General features: G+C 55.6%; 3 protein-coding genes across 4 annotated transcripts; 1 reads left to right on the top strand and 2 right to left on the bottom strand.

Annotated features, from left to right (window-relative positions):
- Window positions 1-59: 59 nt before the first annotated feature.
- Window positions 60-2,861, bottom strand: LYSMD1 (LysM domain containing 1). Its single transcript, XM_083374089.1, has 3 exons — window positions 2,470-2,861; window positions 1,601-1,926; window positions 60-701 (listed from the first exon to the last, which is right to left on the bottom strand). Exons 1-3 carry the CDS (start codon window positions 2,638-2,640, stop codon window positions 530-532), a joined length of 669 nt encoding a protein of 222 aa, XP_083230215.1. The 5' UTR covers window positions 2,641-2,861; the 3' UTR covers window positions 60-529.
- Window positions 2,862-3,443: 582 nt separating this feature from the next.
- Window positions 3,444-5,972, top strand: LOC310647098 (sodium channel modifier 1-like). The gene is made up of 8 exons (XM_083374069.1): window positions 3,444-3,587; window positions 3,921-3,991; window positions 4,135-4,223; window positions 4,470-4,567; window positions 4,729-4,829; window positions 4,946-5,112; window positions 5,473-5,587; window positions 5,670-5,972. Exons 1-8 carry the CDS (start codon window positions 3,537-3,539, stop codon window positions 5,767-5,769), a joined length of 792 nt encoding a protein of 263 aa, XP_083230195.1. The 5' UTR covers window positions 3,444-3,536; the 3' UTR covers window positions 5,770-5,972.
- A 1,128-nt stretch (window positions 5,973-7,100) lies between these two features.
- Window positions 7,101-13,806, bottom strand: TMOD4 (tropomodulin 4). 2 transcript variants are annotated; one of them, XM_083374400.1, is made up of 10 exons: window positions 13,664-13,806; window positions 11,540-11,704; window positions 10,760-10,916; window positions 9,613-9,735; window positions 9,033-9,122; window positions 8,318-8,448; window positions 8,075-8,182; window positions 7,822-7,965; window positions 7,464-7,608; window positions 7,101-7,305 (listed from the first exon to the last, which is right to left on the bottom strand). In XM_083374400.1, exons 2-10 carry the CDS (start codon window positions 11,663-11,665, stop codon window positions 7,283-7,285), a joined length of 1,047 nt encoding a protein of 348 aa, XP_083230526.1. In that variant the 5' UTR covers window positions 11,666-11,704; window positions 13,664-13,806; the 3' UTR covers window positions 7,101-7,282. The 2 variants fall into 2 exon arrangements, with proteins under 2 accessions (XP_083230526.1, XP_083230527.1); XM_083374401.1 differs by lacking the exon at window positions 13,664-13,806 and adding an exon at window positions 13,440-13,653.
- Window positions 13,807-14,609: the final 803 nt, after the last annotated feature.

Raw genomic sequence — 14,609 nt, 5'->3', positions numbered from 1 at the left:
TTTGGGGGGGGAGCCCTGCTTGAAAACATTCAGACAACGGAGCACAGACAGCAGCAGACCCAATTCGCAAAACCTGTTTAATCAAGAGAATAGGGGCCACAAATCTCAGCCGAGAAAAAACAGAAGAGGGACTGTGGGTGGGGGGGAGGGAAGCGCTGGTCAATAGCTTCCCCTCTGGCCCATACTCCACAGCTCTTCCCAGGAATCTGCCCTCGGGGAGGCTCGGGAGGGGCCCGAACCCAGCTTGGGAGGGCAGATGGAGGAGGCGTAGGTGTGGGGCTGTTCCCCCCAAGGTCGAGCTACTGGGCAAAGAAGCACTTGAGGCAATAAATACCGGGGAGGGGGAGAGAGGATGGGATGGGGGGGCTGAAGTGAAGCAAGGGACCCACTCCGGTGTCCATCGTCCTGGCCGACTGGCAGGGGGGGTCCAAGGAAAGCAGAACTCAAGCCAGAGCTGCATCGGTTCCTCCTCGTAGCATGGTGGGGGCACGGATGATGCCGGCGGCCTTGGGGGGCCTTGGGGGGGGCCTCAGAGCTTGAAGATTTCATCCTCCTGGTCCAGCAGAGCGTCGGCACGGGCGATCCTGGTGAGGGGCACAGGGCCAAGGACCCCCCACTGCTGGCTCCGGGGGGAAGGCTCGCCTTGGTAGGAGCCGGAGGTGGAAGGCGTGGGGCCCATTCCCGCTGCCTCCCCCAAAATCCTGTGTGGGGGGGAAGAAAGAGAGAGAGAGAGGGATGAGCCCAGGTGCCAGGGGGGGGGCGGGGAAGACAAGCAGTGCCATCCTGGCTTCTTTGGGAGGGCAAACTGAGGCACTTCAAGAAAACGCCTTTGGCCGAGTAGATGAACTGAGTGGCACAGATTCCAAACCTCCAGAGCGAGGGGCACTCTACCACCAAGCCAAGCCACCTCCTCGGTTGCCTGACTGTCAATACTAATAGCTTTACTTGGTGCCACCTATATTCATGTTGTACCGTCTGGTTGTTTGAATAGTTTTTAACTAGGAGCTATCTCAAGTTACTTCTTGAGATGGGCGGCCGTAGAAATTAAGCCAAATACATAAAATAAGAATCCAGCTGGGGTCGGAGGGAAACACCGCTCTTGTTACGACATGTGTGTCTTTTGCAAGAACGTAAAAACACACAAATGTCAGAATCCTATGGAGGGAACCTGTTCAGAGCAAGGGCGCCCCCTGGTGGCCCACACAGAGGCCTGAACGATCAGCCAGGTTTAAGAAAATGTGAGCCTCACAAACACCTCCCTGAAACATTAATATCCTGCTGGCCTGGAATTACCTGGTGGTGCCCCATCCATGCCTGACTCAGATCTTCCCTCCTTACACGTTTTTTAGGTAGCGAACATAATAAAAAGCTGCGGTGAGCCTTTCCTCTCCCAAGCAGACACTTCCACACTTCTGCCTCCAGAGAAGAAAAGGATTCAAATTATTCATTCCCCAATGCAGCTTGGCTCACTTGTGCCGAGCTACCTAAAATAGTGCTCCGTGCAAGCAGCCTGGGCCTGCACTGCCTTCATGTAGACACACACAAATAAACACGCACCCCGTTACCCTTCTGCTACCTGCAACCCCCCCCCCCAACTCACCCACTCTCCCCTTCACGCAGCTTCTTGACCGCCGCTTGCTTGGATCGCCGGATCTCAGAATCCAGTTTGAAGAGGAAATCGGCAGCTGAGAGGTCGTGTTTGGGGACCGACCCCCCTGAAGAGCCGTTCTTCCGGGGCTGCTTCTGCTTTTTGGTCGATTCGGGTGGGAGGGCCTCCCCCTCCCCTCCCTTCTCTTCCTCCTCCTCCTCAAGGTTCAGTCCATTGGACAAGGCTTTGGGCTTGGTCGGCACCGGGATCAAGAGAGTCTTTTTGAGGAAGATGGAATCATTGGTGTACAGCCGGTTGGCCCGCTTGATCTGCTCCGTCTGGAAAAGGAATGGAGAAGGCTGCAAGGTGGAAGGAGGACAAAGCAGGCTGCTAGTCCTCATCGGTCAAAAAATACGCCCTGAGCAGACACAGCATCCCTCGGCCCTCTCTGCCAAAGCCAAATTTTAAGTCGGTGACCTTCAGATTGTAGAGCCCAAGTCCCCTGGCTGATTTTAGGGGCAACATTTTGGATAGATTCTGCCCCAGCAGTCTCTGACCTTGTGGTGCTGGGCCACCTGCTGCGGCTTATGGGAGTTGTGGCTATGAAAAACCCTGCAGATTTGGGGATCTGGTATAGAAGAAGAGCTGCCTAGCTTGGGAGGGCTTAAAAGGGAGGTGGGATAAAGGGCATCCACAATAACGGAGCTTCCACGGGGAGAGGCAGTCTATTTCAGAACCAGGAGGGGGGGGCTTTGGACTGTCTCCTTCGGATCCATTTAGCTCTGAGCTTCGGCCCCTTCTCCCACTCTGTGCATGCTCAGAGGCGGCTGCCTTCTCAGCCCAGCCCGGGGAGGGGGCGTGCACCCGTCCCCCGCGCTCACCGTCACCCCGTACATGACGGCCAGGCCCTGCAGGGTGTCCCCGGGGCGCAGCTGGTGCTCCATCCGCCGTTCGCGCACCGGGGAGCTGACCAGGCTGCCGTAGGAGCGCGCCCGGGTCCCCCGCAGCAGCCCGGCGGCGCCCGGAGACCCCTGCCCGGAGGGGGAGGCCATCCCGCCGCCCGCTGCTGGCTCCGAGGCCGGAGGGAAGCCGCTGCCTCGCCGCCCGTCGGGGCATCTCAGCAGGCGCTCCCCGGCCGGGGGGTGCGGGGCTCCCGTGCGGCGGGCAGAGGGCTCCCCCGCGGCCCCATGGCGACCCCCGCCCCGCTCCTTCTTCCTCTTCCTCCTCTTCCTCGCCCCCCGCCCGAGATCGCGGCCGCAGCGCTCCGACAGGCAGTTGAGCAGAAGCCCCGGCTGGCCCCGCCCTCCCGGCCAGCTGATCGCCCGCAAAGGCTGCCGGGAGTTGTGGTCCTGGCACCCCCCCTCCCCCAGCCTCTCCTCCCCCCACCTCAAATAAGTTCTGATGTTTTCAATATTCCTCGGGAGTCGATCCTGGCTGGTTTGCCATGGAAGTGCCCGCCCCCTCCCGGCTTTCCCCCTGAGTTTGGGGTGCAGAGGAGCCCCAGAGGGCAGACTACATGGCCCATGCTACCCCTCCCGCAAAGGACGATGGGGGCTGTAGTCCTAGAACGAAGGGCTCCCTTTTTTTTTCTCTAAGGATTCATCCGTCCGAATTTAGGAGCGTTTTCTCATTGCAATGGGAGGGGAAAAGATAATAATTAAGGATAATTTCATAATCCTTTATTATTAAGGATCATTTTGCAAGATTTCCAGGCTGTTTTCGCAGCAGCCAAAGCAAACGGAGTTTCCCGCGCGGCCTGCTGGGAAATGGAGTCCTTCGCTTGCAAGTCGAGAAAGGCTCCCCCTGCCGGTCTGCCAGGAATCGCGCCCTGATTGGCGGAGCGGGGAAGGGCTCGGGCGGCCCGCGGCCTGCTGGGAAATGTAGTCGGGGCTGGGAAGTCCCAGCGGGAAGAGAGCCCGTTCCTCTCCCAGGCGGCGGCGGGGGCAGCATGTCCTTCAAGCGGGAGGGCGACGACCCCAGCCAGCTCCAGGTGCTCCAGGTGAGGAAGGGGTCGTCGGCGGGTGGTCCCCCGTCCTTTGCTCGCGGCTCTCTGCACGTGCTCTTTAAAGCCCGGGCCGGAGCATGTGCAGAGTGCAGACCTACAGCCAGAAGATGGGGATTGCAGTCCAGCACTCAGGAAGGCCACTATTCGGGGGGGGGCGCCCTCTTCCTTTCACCCCCTTCTCCCTCCCCGGAGCAGGACAACAGCCACCGGCTCTCCCTCGCGGGGTTGTTGTAAAGATGCCCAGGAGCACTTTCGGGGGGTCTCTCTGTCCCGTGATTCCCCAAGCATCTCCCCCCCCCGTTTCCGCCTTCTTTGCTCCCTGTGCAGAAACGGAGGGTGGCGGAGCTTCTGGCCAATTACATCCCCACGGACGAAGCCTTGCTGCTGCGTGATGGCAGGTGAGGGCTGGCTGGCTGGCTGGCTGGGCTATGGGTGCGGATCCTAAGGCGGCTCTGTGCGCAAGATATGGGGTGTGTGTGTGTGCACGCGCACAAAGATTGTCCCCACAGCCCGGCCCCACTTTGCTCCCTCCCTTTTCTAGGTATTCCTGCACCGTCTGCTTCCAAAGGCCAGTTTTTGACACTCTGGACATGCTCACAGTGCATCGTTCTGGAAAGAAACACTTAGCCAGTAAGTCTGCCAGGATCCTCCCAGGCTCGGGGCTTCAGCTAATTTTGGTATCACACTCAGCATCGGGGTAAAGACTTAACCCTAAGTCTGAACTCGGTGGGGCTCTCTGCCAAATCTGTTAGCACACCTTTACAAACTGCAGAGAGTTTAGTCCCATTTTACAGATGGGGAAGACTGATTCTGCTTCCCCCCAGATGGCTTAAAAGACCGGCTGCCGAACTCTTGTTTGACCCTCCCCGTTCACAGGTTTGCAGAAGTTTTACGGGAAGAAGCGTTCTCTCGAGAACGAGGTTCAGAAGCGCCGGCACCAGGCGTACCTGGACGCCGAAGAAAGTGGCACCCAGGTAGATCCGAGCTGCGTTCTGATCCTGGCCAGACAGCCCCGCTGCTCTTTCCCTCATTTCTTGAAAAAAGAAGAAGCCCTTATTCTGAAATAAATGCATTAGAATCACTGCTGGGTATTTGGCAGGTTAAAAACCCAGCAGATTCTGGCTTTGCCTTTTAGGTGGCTCAGGGACCAGCCCCTTTGCTGGCCCAAACGCGGAGGATCACCCAGAATGCCTTGCTGAAAACCATGCCCTACAGCAGTTGCTGCCGCCCCAAAAGGTGAGAGCCGAGACCCACATCTGGAGAAGGCCGACTGCTGTTTCTCTGCTTTCATCTTGCCAGGAAGGTCAGTTAATATTAAAGGCTGGATCTCTGCCGTTTCTGACCTGGTGCAGGAATCAGGCCGGTGCCAGCACTTCGGGGGCGAGTGCCGGCTTCAGAGCAGCCGAGACCACCAGGATGCCCAAACCCCCAAGTTCTGATTCGGTGGACGAAGAACAGCAGGTTGAAGAGGAAGCCGGCCCCACCCTCCATTCCTCCGGCTGCAGACTCTCAACAACAGGTCAGAAGCCGTTTCGAGAACTTGCGACAGTAAGTCCAGGCACAAAATGCGCAGAGATGGGCGGTCCACCTCGCAGGGAACGTAAACGCCAAGAGGCAACCGAGCTGGGAAAGGATCAGAGTTAGCCAGGAAAAGGGAACGTGGGACATGAATCTTGTTTAGGTCCAAGAAGCATTTGTGCGTGAAACCTGGCATAACCGTGGCTTATTGCCTTACAGCCATCCAGAATCGTTGGATATGAGATGGGCAGCACATACATTTTGTAATAAACAAACCAACCAACCCCGGCTGGTTGCATCTGCACAACCACACACCTTTGCTGTCCACCTTTGCCATTTTTATGGCTGTTCTTTCTCACAGAGACTCGAGAGAGGAAGCGTGTCCGTCAAGGAAAGGGGCGCACCGCATGGAAATCACCCGAGCCCAACGATCCGGAGAAGCAGCGCGCCTTGGAGCACTACCTGAAGCTGAAAAGGTAACTCCGGGGAAGATCCGGCGAGGATTATGGGCTCTTCTGGAGTTTCCTTCCTCAGCGCAATTTCCTTCCTGTCTTGCAGTTCGGGGTGGATTCAGGATGGGTCGGGCAAATGGGTCAAAGATGAGAACGTGGAGTTTGATTCAGACGAGGAGGAGCCCCCGATGCTGCCCCCGTCCTGATGGCGGATGGAACCCCCCCCACCGGCTGTGCCTTGGAAGCGTGCGAGGGACACCCGGAAATCAGGAATTAAATGGCACAACTCTCAGAAAACGCATGAGACACTTTGGGCCTGGACATTGTGACCTTCGTGCATTTAAGGCGTTGTTTTTCCACCTTCGTTTCTTGGCTTTTAGTAGCGCGGTTTTATTCACTTTTATTCCTCTCTGGTTGCAGTTTGCCTTTGGTTTCCATTGGTGCATTTCTGACAATGCATTCGTTGGGAGGTTTCCAAGCAGTTTCTGAGCAAGGCAGCGGCTGGAGAAAAAAGCCATTAAGACATCTTTAAAGTAAATTAAAAATAGAATTGAGGGGAACTGCTGCTCTTCAGACAGACGGATGAAGAGCTGGGCTTCGCCTCGGGAGCTCGGCCGCTGCTTCTATTTACGTCGCGCGCTGCATTCAGAACCACCAAGACACGGATCGGATTTTCTATTTTGGAAACTAAAAAGGACCAAACTCGTTTAGATTGATTGTCCGAGAGAATTTAGATCTGAGAATTTGGAAACTTGGTGCCAGGTTAATGTTGTTAAAATTCCCATTCGTTTTCCTACTCACAGTTCGTAATCTGGTGCCTGAATGACCCTGTGGATAGAGCAATTTTAAAAGCAATTTCTTTGTAATCTTCTTTACTTATTGTAAAAGCTGTTCCTCGCACGCTCCCTGCAGGCAAGGATTTGCACCGTCCTTGGGAATTTCAGAGACCTGGGACCTCCTCCCCCTTCCTCCTCCTCCTCCTCCTCCTCCAGGAACCATTCCAGGATTTTGTGCAACCCGACCCTGGGGTTCTCCCATTTCGCCTGCCGTGTCTCAAGGACAGGGTGGGGGTAGCACCCGGCACCTGCTTGGGATAATTCTCCTGTGTGGCAGCTTCTTCGGCCAGCGGCCAGCCCGGGTCTTCTCTGGTTTCAGGCGGGGATGGCAGCCCTGGGCCATCAGAAGCCCAGCCGGCAGAGAGGAAAAGCAAGGCCATTTGCTCCTGTTCTGGGTCTGTCTGTCCTCCTCCCCCACCCCTGCTTTTTATTTCTCTCCCCTCACCCCATGTTGTTAGCCGTTGCCTTGACAGCTCTCACCCTCCCCAAATCTTGGAGCCATTTCTTGACCCCAGCAAAGAAATCCGATGATGCTTAAATGTTCAATAATCCCATTTTTTTTCATCTCAGAAGGATCTCAGCGGCCTTTGCTGAGGACTGGAGAACCAAGCCAGTTCCAAATGAAGCCCCTCCCTCCCTCCGGTCGAAAGACCCAGGCCCCTTCGGTTAAGGAAAGAAAGGCACTGAGGGGGGAAAGGGGGTAGCATCGTTCAGATCGCTTTATTTACAGAGGTATTTGAGAGATGGGGGGGGTCCTCGGAGGTGAAGGGAGGAAGAAACCTGAGTTGGGCACATGGGTCCCAAAATGGCTGTTGGGCTGCTTTGGCGGGATAGCCAAGGGGAGATGCTGGAGCTGCAGGAAATATGGGTTGTGCCCTTCGTTTTATGTCTTTTTCTGTTTGCGTCCTGTCAAAAAGAAAAAAAAGTTGAAAGCAAGGTGGCTGGGCAAAAATCCCTCCCCCCACTGATCTAGCTCATCCCTCTCCCCTTCCCTTCCCTTCCCTCTTTCTTGCACCCCATTGTTCCTTCTCTCTCTCTCTTTTCCCCACTCTTGGCCAACCTACGCAGTTCGTTGTTCCTGGTGATGGCGATGGAGGCCCGGGCCCTCGGGCCCTGCTGTGTGAAGTGGTACCCGAACCGGGTGAGGGAGGGGCAGTTCTCCAGCATGGCGGCCATCTCCATCTCCACCGAGTCGCCCAGCCGCTGGCGCTGCGGGGAGGGGAGAAGTAGTGTCAAGTGGAAACTTGCAGGGGGTGGTGGTGTCTAAAATGTAATTGTTCCCCATTTGGGGGAATGCAGGACCCCAAAGTCTGACTTGATGGCATCTGACTTCTGCACAGTGTCAACTTTAAGCTGGGTGGACTTCAACTCTCAGAATTCTGGGAGTTGTAGTCCACCCGCTTAAAGTTGAAGACCCCTCACCTGGTTGTCCACCTTCAGTTCGGACAAGGTGCCGTTTTCCTTCATGGCTTTGATGACTTCCATCATCCCCACGCTGGTGATGAAGTTGGACTCAATATTGAGGCTCTGAAGAGTTTTGTTCTCCTTTAGCATCTCGGCCACCGCCTAGAAAAAGGGGTCGAAGGAGAGCATCGCTGGGGGATCGGCCCCCACGGGGAGCCAAACTCCACGGCTTCGGGGTGCCGGTCCCCGGGAGAAGATCTTGGGTGCTTACCTGGGCCACTGGATCGTTGCTTCTGGTGGCCACCAAGCTGAGCTTCTTCACCTGCGTGTTTGTTTTCATGGCTTCGCAGATCTCCCTCAGTGTCTGGATGGGGATGTCCTGCCCGAGAGAAGAGGGGGGGGTCCACTTCTGTAGAGGGGACACCTTGGGCGGTCATGCTTTCCTTTGCCCTCCCCATTGCTCTTTCCTTTTATGCCAATTCACCGCGGGGTCCCATTGCGATTGGACACTGACCTTGATGTTATTCAGGTTCACCTCTTCCAGACCTCTGTCGTTGCTTCGGATTTTCGCCAGGGTTTCTTCGGCGTTGGTGGGATTGGGGGGCTCGTCCGGGACAGGCTTGTATTTGTCCGGCTGGACGACACCTGCGCAGAAGAGGAGTGGAGGTGGGGGGGGAGAAAGGGGGCTGGGTGACCCTCTTCTCACTTCTTGACCTCACCCTCAAGTCCTAATATTTGGCCCAGGCTCCTGGCCTGAAGACCACCCTCCTCTGCCCCCCAGGGTGGTCCTCCCCTTGGCTTTTGAGGGGAGCAGGGGATGATGAGCTGTGTAGTGGACGAGACAGTGTTTGGCCAAGCAAGACAGTCACTTGACCCCAGACGGAATGTGTGTGGGGGGGTGTTCTGGGCTGGAAAACTGAGTAGGGGGATCTATTTGGTCAAATTGGGAAGGGGGATCTTTTGAATCGAGACAAATGGGTGGTCTCCTTGGAGCCATGCTTAGTCAGGGAATCGAGTTCTCTCTACCTGCCCAAACTGTTAAATGTCCCCTGTAACAACATGATAGGAAAACCCTAATTTTCCACCAGCCAAGGTGACTTCCCTGATTCTGTCTCTCCCGCAGCCAAGGCAGGGGAAGGCATGGCTCTCATGAGGGCTAGAAACTTGACAGGAAAGAGCCTCCTCTCCTAAGCCTTTCTCTTCCCTGAAGCCCAAACCAAGCCTCTCACTGTTGATGCCTTCTGTGTTGGAGATGGTGCCGCTGCAGATGGCATCGTAATATTGCTTGTTGCTCATCAGTGTGTACATGCCCAGGATGGCTGCAAGGAAGGAGAAGGAAAACAAGCCCAGATGAATCCGGGTTCAAAAATAACCAGGCTTGCTGCAAAATCAGGCACGATTCTAAAGTGGAACAAGCGACCGAGAGAGGAGCTGGCAGAGTGCCAGGCAGGGGCTAAAATCAGAGACGCGGCCGCCCTATCGGGTTACACCTGCAGAGGGAGAGACTTCCTCGCTGAGCGGGGATGTGGGGCAGGCTGCTGACGCCCCCCCCCCGCCCTCCTGTTTCTCTGGGCCGGGCCGGGCCTCTTCACTGCAAAATGCAGAGGGATTTCTATCCTGCGGGATCTACGAAGGAGCTACCCCCAAAATCAAAGCTTTTTTTTTTCTGTGCATTGATCCGAAGTGGGACTGGACCCTGCCCACAACAGCGGCAGCAAAGAGCAGTTCACAGCCAACTGCCCCTGGCTGGGGAAGCTCCCCTGGACCTTGGGTGCAGGTCGCTCTTTGGCGTCTGTGGGCCCTTTTTACCTGCGATGTCGCACATCTCTGCGTCGGTGGCATTGGCCAAAGCTTCTTCCAGTTCCGGCTCCAAAATCACATCCTCTTCTTTGACGATTTCTTTCTTGGGAATTTTAGGAATGAAAGGCTTCCCTGCGGAGGGAGAGACGGAAAAGGGTGAAGAACGGAAATGTGGGTGCAAATAAATTGAAGTCAGATGTCCCTTCCTCCTTCCTTCCTTCCTTCCTTCCCATCTATCAGCTCTGCAACATTACCCCCTCATTTCCCCCTCTGTTGAACATTAACACTGTAGGGATTCCCAGTGATTCGGTGGCAATCCGCTGTCTGGAATCGATCCCCCTCTCATGTCCCTGAAACGGCAATTTGGAGACAGAGAGGAAGTTCCAGATTTATGAATAGTAGCCAGACGTTGGACGATTCAGTTACGGAAGGAAGGAAGAGGTGCCTTTGGCTTAAATGTGGGGACACCAGCCCGGATCCCGTCCGATCTGCTTGAAACAAAAGTCCTTGTTGAGCAGGAAAGAAAAATGTTTAGTATTTCAGTGACTCGCATCAAGGTGTCAGTCTGAGAATGGCATGATTTGGTCAGGAACTAATTTTCTTTTTAAACAATGAACGAGGGGCCCTCGCTGCTCTCTGAGCTGGGTGGTTTTCCTGCAGACGTTTCATGACCCAACTAGGAAACATCATCAGTGCTAGGAGGAGCTTTTGCAGCAAACCTCACAAGCACTGATCGTGTTATCTAGTTGGGTCATGAAACGTCTCCAAGAAAACAACCAAGCTCAGAGAACGCCAACGACCCCTCATTTCAACCTTTAGCTACAAATATTCTCCTTTATTGGTAAACAAGGAATCTAGGGAAGTCCCCCCCCCCGAAAAGAATAGGGGGGATTTTCAGGAAAATCTTAAGTTTGGGTCCAAGGGCTGGACTCCAGACATAATAGAGGCACGGATGGCAAAGCAGATGGAGAAAAACTTCCCCTCGGTTTCTCTGCTCTGGTTTAGTTTAGTTTAGTTTTATTTGATTTATATACCGCCCTTCTCCTTGGTGGTGACTCCCCCCTTCTCCCCCTGGGGAGGGACGGAGGGACCCCAGGCTTCCTCCGAGCGCTGCTGGCATGGACAGTGGAGCCCAGGTGGGCAGCCCGGCCCTTACCTTTCTTCTCCCCCGTGAAGGGCACCAGGTCTTCCCGTTCCTTCACCTCCATCGCCTGCTTCTCCAGGTGCTGCATCAGGGCATCGCGGTCCAGCGGCCCCGTGGGGTCTTTCTTCGTCTGGTCCCGTTGCCGGAGCCCGGCCGGGAGCATCATGTTCTAGGAAGAGGAGCAGAAATTGGGGTGCAGGGACGGCGATAGCAAAATCTTCTTCCGGGCCTGGTGAAAAACCCCACTGGTGGAGCACTGGGCACCTCGGGGGGGGCACACCAGTGGGCCTTGGCACAGGAGTCTAAACGGGACCCAACAGGCTCAAAGGGGGGGGGCAGGATCACCTGGAGGGGGGCAGAGTGATGGGTTTTATGTTAGGGATTGTTAATCTTTCAGGCTGGCTGAGAGCTGGGCAGCCCTAAAAATGTGTGGAATTTTTTTAATTATTATTATTTTAATCCCATTTATATCCCGCCCTTCTCCGAAGACTCAGGGCGGCTTACAATCTAAAGCACAATGTGCTTAGCAATATGAATGGACGCATTTATTTTATTTATTTATAAAGTTGGTCACCCATCTTACCATAGGGCAAGTTACAACTAGAGAAGTGACAACTTTCTTGCTCTCCCCAAAAACTGAAGATGGCACAATTTGGCTATTTAAAAGGGCAGCCCTGCCCACTCTCCACTCGCCCAGCGGAAGAGGCTCCTGTCTCGAATCCTCTGATTTCGGGAGTTTTAGAACGGAATCCAGAGCTTGCGAGAGTCCTCCTCCCCAGCCCCTGATCTCACTTCTGGATCCATTTCCTGCAGCTCCAGGTCCAGCTGATTCAGCTCCTCCGGGGAGAGTTCCTTGAGCAGCTTGTCTTCATCGATATCTCGGTATTTCTCCAGCTCTTGTCGGTAGGAAGTCGTCATGGCGAGTGTGGCCAAGAGGCTGGTGGCGGAGGGTCTCCCCTGCGAGAAAAACCCACCCAGGCCCACGAAGAGCTACAGTTTACAGGAAGCCCAAAGAACTGGCGGCAAACTTGCTTACGGAGCAATGGGGGGCCCTATTAGTGGATGGATCAGTGGAACTCCCTGCCTCATTATTGTCGGAATGCTCTATCATCCTAAACTCTGCACAAGTGTTTCCTGGAATTTGGGGGAATGGCTTGATGAACCTGGCATTGGGGCCTTTTCATGCCGTCCTTTGCAGATTCCCCACTTGTTTGAAGGATCTGGGCCAAGGAATCAAGGCGAAGAAGCAGCCTCCAGAGTTTTCTCAGCCACTGAGGTGGCTGGAAACGGTCTTGGCCTTTTGGGCTGGCCAGCTGCCGATGGCGGGGAGGAAGGAGCAGAGTGTTGACTGAGCTACGGGGCCAGCTGACTCTGCTGCCACCCGCCTTGCAGCCGGGGATCCAGTTCCCCCCAGGGCCTCCTTTTAAGTCTTGAGAAATGCAGGGTGGGCAGTGATGGTAGCCAAAGCTCCCTGCACATGGAAATCTAAGCTGTCAGAAGGAAGTCTCTGCTGTACACCGTTTTTCCCGGGTGCTGTAGTCAGATCTGAGGTGGCCGCTGAGCAGAGGGGACGAGCCTCAACTGGACTGCCCCCTCCCCACCATTTTAGGCACCCGCAAGACTTTTCCAACTCCCTCTCCCGAGTTGTGAGGTCACAAACCACTTCACTGTGTGTCGGCTGGTTGCTGGTCAGTCTGTCGCAATTCAGGGATCAATATTCAGTTGACCCCAAAGAGTGGAGCCTACGCAACGTTTGGGAAAATGCCAGGAGGAAAAAAACCACCCACCCACTCAGCCACCCAACCAACTCTCAACTAAAAGAGCGGCTTTGCCCCTGGAGAAAAGAGTTTAGCAGATGTCCAGTTCAGGCCCTCCCCTCCTCCCTTTCCTTCACATTTTGCAGTGGCCAGCAGGTAGAAATTTGAGCCGGAGGGTTGAACTTCTGCTTTGGCCGCTGGTGACCTGCAAGAAGCCGGTGTGGTGGGACTCATCCCACTTTTCTCTGGCAATGGGGAGGGGGAGATCACCAAGGGGATACCTTTCACTTAAGCTTCCTGTCTGTGGTTTCTGCTTTGCTCCATCTACAACTTTGCGAGAAAGTTGCCAAAAATATTTTGCACACAAACGCACACACCCCGTCCAACTCTTGGGGGAGGAAACCCTGCATGTGTCCAGTATGAGGGATGCCGGACATTTCAGATTTGTGGAAGACTAAATCTGGAGGAAGATGGATGTTTATTTTACGGGTGAGCATTTTTAGGAGAAATTCAACATCTTTCGATGCTTTTAGTTTATTCTCAAGAGAAACACCCGTTTCTTGTGGTGGTGGTGGTGAGATGGCTTCTTTTGTGCAGGAAAGCCCCCTTGTTCTGGAGCCGAAAGCGACTCTAAGCTCAGAGGCACTCTTGCTCCCAAGAGCAGATCTCTTTGCAGACCCGTTTTGCCCCCTGAGGTCTATCCCCCCCCCCTATTAACTCCCCTCTGGAGCCCAGAACTCTTCTCTCCGAGGCTAGACCAGTTCAAGGCTAAATTCACCCAGCCCCAGGAGTCATTCTCTCCCCCCCCCCGCTTTTCCCAAATCTTTGCCCCCAGAGGACCCTCCTGTCCTGGAGTAGCTCCCCCCCCCCGCCCTCCATCACGGGTGTGGCCAGGTAGCCCAACGCCAAGCCCAGATCAAAGGAAGCTTGTTTACTTCTCGACTCGCAAGGGAGCCTCGGTGCCGGATCCGCACCGGGAGCAGCCTCGGCGAGCGGGTGGCGCTCCGACTCTCCCCGTCTGGCCGGACCCTCGCCGGGCAGGGAGGTAGACCCCCCCCCTCCGCAGGAGCCAGCCTGCCCGAAGCCGGCGCCCCCCGGCCAGGTGAGCCGAAGCGGCGGCCAGGGGCGAGAAGCGCCGGGAGGGCTCCGGATGCCTTACCTTGCTCGGCGGCAGCCTCTGCCTGGCCCCCCCGCCGCCCCCCCGCCGGTGTGCACCCAGCCGGGCGGCCAATGGCGAGGCAGGCGAGGGGAGGGGGAGCCCGGCGCTTTGCTTTATTTTAGCCTGGCAGAAGGGCGGGGGGGGAGCCGGAGCCGGGATCGCCCTGCAGACTCGCTTATCAATCACGCCGCAGCCGCCCCGCCCGCGCCCCCCCCGCCTCCTCCAGCGGCCGCGGTGGGAACGGCCGGCCCAGGAGAGAGAGAGAGAGGCTGCCTCCCTTCCCTCTTTCTCCTTCCTCCCTTCTTCCTTCTTGCCTTTTCCCTTCCTTTTTTTCCTCTTTCTCCATCCATCCATCCATCGTTGTAAAGCGGTTAAGAAAAACCTACGCGTGCTTTAATTCCCACCCCTCGTTCCCATAGAGGTCAAACAGACACTCTGCAAACCTGAGCGATAATCACCCAAGGGATTTAAACTACGGGGCAAAGTGCCCCTGCACTTGGAGTCTCCACTGATCGCCAAACCTCCCTGCTTTTGCTCAGAGCCGAAGAGGGCCCCCCCCGGGGATCAAAACAGCCCCCAGCCTGTCTAAATCAGTACCTTTCTTTCGCCATTGGCCAAGAGAGGCTTCCAGCAGGCAGGACTGGGACAGAACAGCCCTCGCTCGCTGTCTGCATGTAGTTTTCACAGATACAGTGCCCCTGACCTTGGAGGTTCTGCGTGGCATCTTGCAGCCACGCACAGGGCTACACTTTCTGACCAGGCTGCTTCCCACAGGCGTGTGAGCGAGGACGTGTTGAAACAGCAGGAATAAGGCTGTCCATCCAGCTAATCGAGTTCTGACATCAATATTTCTAATAAAACGTTCTTTCTTTCGCCAATGGCGTTATTCCTAAAAGTGAGGCGGCCCAGGAATGCTGGCCAGGAGATCTGTTCCAGCTTCAAGAGT

Source organism: Vipera ursinii (genome assembly GCF_947247035.1).
Source record: "Vipera ursinii genome assembly, chromosome: 15".
NCBI lineage: Eukaryota > Metazoa > Chordata > Lepidosauria > Squamata > Viperidae > Vipera > Vipera ursinii.
The sequence above is the reverse complement of the archived record's forward strand: the minus strand, read 5'-3'. Positions and strand labels throughout refer to the sequence as shown.

Coding starts and splice junctions, on each gene's coding strand:
- LYSMD1 (XM_083374089.1), bottom strand. CDS start 2,640: ATGGCCTCCCCCTCCGGGCAGGGGTCTCCGGGCGCCGCCGGGCTGCTG. Junction 1,927..2,469: donor CCGTCATGTACGGGGTGACG/GTGAGCGCGGGG, acceptor TTCCTTTTCCAG/ACGGAGCAGATCAAGCGGGC. Junction 702..1,600: donor CTGCGTGAAGGGGAGAGTGG/GTGAGTTGGGGG, acceptor CCCCCCACACAG/GATTTTGGGGGAGGCAGCGG.
- LOC310647098 (XM_083374069.1), top strand. CDS start 3,537: ATGTCCTTCAAGCGGGAGGGCGACGACCCCAGCCAGCTCCAGGTGCTC. Junction 3,588..3,920: donor GCCAGCTCCAGGTGCTCCAG/GTGAGGAAGGGG, acceptor CTCCCTGTGCAG/AAACGGAGGGTGGCGGAGCT. Junction 4,830..4,945: donor AGTTGCTGCCGCCCCAAAAG/GTGAGAGCCGAG, acceptor GACCTGGTGCAG/GAATCAGGCCGGTGCCAGCA.
- TMOD4 (XM_083374400.1), bottom strand. CDS start 11,665: ATGACGACTTCCTACCGACAAGAGCTGGAGAAATACCGAGATATCGAT. Junction 9,736..10,759: donor CTTCACGGGGGAGAAGAAAG/GTAAGGGCCGGG, acceptor CTCCCTCCGCAG/GGAAGCCTTTCATTCCTAAA. Junction 7,966..8,074: donor GCAACGATCCAGTGGCCCAG/GTAAGCACCCAA, acceptor CCCTTTTTCTAG/GCGGTGGCCGAGATGCTAAA.